The sequence below is a fragment of the Terrapene carolina genome, unplaced genomic scaffold, assembly GCF_002925995.2.
Source record: "Terrapene carolina triunguis isolate 2854851 unplaced genomic scaffold, T_m_triunguis-2.0 Scaffold132, whole genome shotgun sequence".
Classification (NCBI taxonomy): domain Eukaryota; kingdom Metazoa; phylum Chordata; order Testudines; family Emydidae; genus Terrapene; species Terrapene triunguis.
The window spans coordinates 7309531-7312952 of NW_020664483.1; the positions used below are offsets into that span (position 1 = coordinate 7309531).

Sequence of the window (3422 nt, forward strand, 5' to 3'; positions counted from 1 at the left end):
TAGAGGACGGACTGTCCGGGGGGGTCGGGCTAACAGAACGGACTGTCCCGGGGGGGCTATAGAGGACGGACTGTCAGGGGGAGGGAGCGGACGGTCCCGGGGGGGGGGGGGGGGGGGGATAGGGGGGGAGGGGGGGGGGGGGGGGGGGGCGCTATAAAGGACGGACCCTCCCGGGGGTGAGGTGCCGGCGGCGGGGCCGTTACTCACAATTGCACCATCCACTGGCCCTGCAGCACCAGGCTCCAGTTGGCGGCGCTCAGGACCCACACGTGGCCCCGCTGCTCGCCGGGGCTGCCCACCTCGGCGGGGCCCAGCGCTAGCACCAGCCCGGCGGCCAGGAGCGCTGTCACCGCGGCGCCCAGCCCGGCTCGCCGCGCGCCCGCCGCCATGTTCCCCGGCCCAGCCCAGCCCGGCCGCTACAGAGACGGGCGGGGCCTCGCTGAGCGGGACGGCACGGGGGCGGGGCCTGGGGAGACGGGGCGGGGCTTTCAGACAGTGGGACAGGGCCTGGGGGCGGGCCCTGGGAGGACTGGGCGGGGCGTCCCTCCGCGGGAATGGAGGGGGCGGGGTCTATGGGGGACGTGGCCGAGGCAGAACCGGAAGGCCGGAGTTGCTGTGAGTCTGCTGCAGAACACGTGTCTGGGGGCTTAGGTGCCCTGGGCACCTGTGTGGCAGGGCTGTGAGCATGTGGTCACATGTGTGCACTAGTGAGGGTGACCAGATGTCCCGATTTTATAGGGACAATCCTGGTTTTGGGGTCTTTTTCTTATATAGGCTCCTATTACCCCCGACCCCCGTTCCGATTTTTGACATTTGACGTCTGGTCACCCTAGCGCTAGTGCACTGGCCCATGCCGCCACAGCCGTTGCCCGGTGTGTGTGCACCCCCTTCTGTACCAGTGTTCTAGCATATGTGTGTTCCTTCAGCCTTGTTAGTCCCCATTCTCCATTGTAAATGGACTGCCTGACTTTCCAGTAGAAGTGGGCTGAGACTGCATTTGAATCTGTGACTCCCAAGCAATCCCTACACTGTGACTAAAAGAACACCCCAAAAGCATTTCCTACGGTATAGTAAATACCAGTTGCAAGTATAGGTGCTACTACAAATATGACTGTAAAATCTAGTAACAGAGGGTATATAATTTTATCACATTCCATAAAAAAAATGTTCCATAATGTTAGAGTCCACTTTCCAAATGGGATATGATGCAGCGAATAGCAGGCAGGGTGGATTCAAGTCAATTATAATTATCTAGGGTAACACACTGAATAGTGAAAATGCCCTCCACTGAAAGAGGACTGCTGAATTCCTATACTTCTACAACAGTGTTTTTTAACCTGTGCCCCGTGGACCCTGAGGTTCCACTGACTATGTCTAAGGAGCCTGAGAAAGGTTGTCGTTACCATAGAACAGTGGCTTTTTAACCTGTGGTCCCCGGCCCCAGGGGTCCGCAGACAGCGTCTAAGATTTCCAAAGGGGTCAGCACCACCGTTCGAGATTTTTTAGGGATCTGCAAATGAAAAAAAGGTTGAAAACCACCTTCCTACAAAATAATTCCTTTATGTCAAGCAGTAGGGCCTGAGGTTTTGAGCACGAAGGGTAGAGTTCTATCTCTGCTATCCTCATGAAGTTGTGAGTGGCTGCAAAAAGAACAGGAGTACTTGTGGCACCTTAGAGACTAACAAATTTATTTGAGCATAAGCTTTCGTGGGCTACAGCCCACTTCATCGGATGCATAGACTGGAACATACAGCAAGAAGATATTTATACATACAGAGAACATGAAAAGGTGGAAGTAGCCATACCAATTGTAAGAGGCCAATCAATTGAGATGAGCTATCATCAGCAGGAGAAAAAAACTTTTGAAGTGATAATCGAGATGACCCATAGAAGGTGTGAGGATACTAAACATGGGGAAATAGATTCAATTAGTGTAATGGCCCAACCATTCCCAGTCTCTGTTCAAACCTAAGTTAATTGTATCTAATTTGCATATTAATTCAAGTTCAGCAGTGGCTGCAATTTCTCTGTAGGTACTTATATGGCTCAGATCACCACAGTACTTGAGGCCTGGTCTAAATTTCAATATTTTGCTGACGTAGCTATGTTGGCTGTGGGTGTGATTTCCCCCTGTCTCTCCTAATTGATATAGCTATGCTGGCAAAAGGCCTCCTGTCAACGCAGTTCTACCAGCAAAAAAAGTGTCTTTTGGCTGGGATAGCTTATTATGCTCAATGAACTGGTATAAGCCATGCTGGCAATGCTGGTATAAGCTGCATCTACACTTGGAGGATTTGTGGGTATAGTTGCACTGATATAGCTAGAGCCCTGTGCAGATACAAAATTTGTATCTGCATCTGATTCGCAAAACTCGTCTGCAGACGCGGATATCCGCGGATATAAAGCAGATATCCGCAGATTTGCAGGGCTGTAGATAGAGCTGTATCAGCAGAACCTTTCTAATGTAGGCAAGGCCTGAGTGAAGTCGTGTGAGCAGAACTAGATACGTTCACGGAGGATCGGTCCATCAATGGCTATTAGCCAGGATGGGCAGCGATGGTGTCCCTAGCCTCTGTTTGCCAGAAGCTGGGAATGGGTGACGGGGATGGATCACTTGATGATTACCTATTCTGTTCATTCCCTCTGGGGCACCTGGCATTGGCCACTGTCAGAAGACAGGATACTGGGCTAGATGGACCTTTGGTCTGACCCAGTATGGCCATTCTTATGTTCTTATGACAGCCAGGAAGTTCTAGGCTGTGAATCTTCTGTTACAATATTGGGATTTGTCTACACAGAAGTCCTACTAGTTATGTGGATATAATTATACTGGTATAGCCCCCACCCCTCACCAAACTCTGGACTTCTTGTTCTGGTTTAAGAATGTCTTTTTTCTCTTTAGCTTATGTCACTTGGGAAGCTAGGCTTGCACTAGAATAACTGTCCACAAAGGAGGTTATACTGGAATAACTACAATGCTTTAAATTCACATCTTAGGAAATACCCACCCGCAAACAAAAAAACACTTTCCCATGCAGACAAAACCTCAGGCCCTGATAACTCACACGCTTAAGCCTGTGCATAAGTTTGTTCATGTGAGTAAAGGTCACACACAAGCTAACAGTCTTGTCTACACTTACATTTTTGCTGCTTTAAATATACTGGCATACTTAAAGTGACAGACTTCCCAGCAAAAACAACAAGGAGTCCTTGTGGCACCTTAGAGACTAACAAATTTATTTGTGCATAAGCTTGTATCTGATTAAGTGGGTTATAGCCACATGTGAAGTCACTGGGACAGATCCTCAGCTGCTCTAAGAGGGTGCAGCTCCATTGACTTCAGCAAAGCTACACCAATTTACACCAGCTGAGGATCTGGTCCATAGTAAGTCACATGCATGCATGGGCAGACTGAGTGTTGG

At 50.1% G+C, this 3422-nt stretch overlaps 1 protein-coding gene across 2 annotated transcripts in view; it reads right to left on the bottom strand.

The window, feature by feature from the left end:
- TMX4 (thioredoxin related transmembrane protein 4) overlaps window positions 1–399 on the bottom strand; it is a 54325-nt gene extending 53926 nt beyond the window's left edge. For both annotated transcript variants that reach the window (XM_024192883.2, XM_024192882.2), the window contains exon 1: window positions 208–399. In XM_024192883.2, the coding sequence (XP_024048651.1) occupies window positions 208–389 (182 nt within the window). In that variant the 5' untranslated portion in view covers window positions 390–399. The remainder of the gene's footprint in view (window positions 1–207) is intronic.
- Between the last annotated feature and the right edge of the window lie 3023 nt (window positions 400–3422).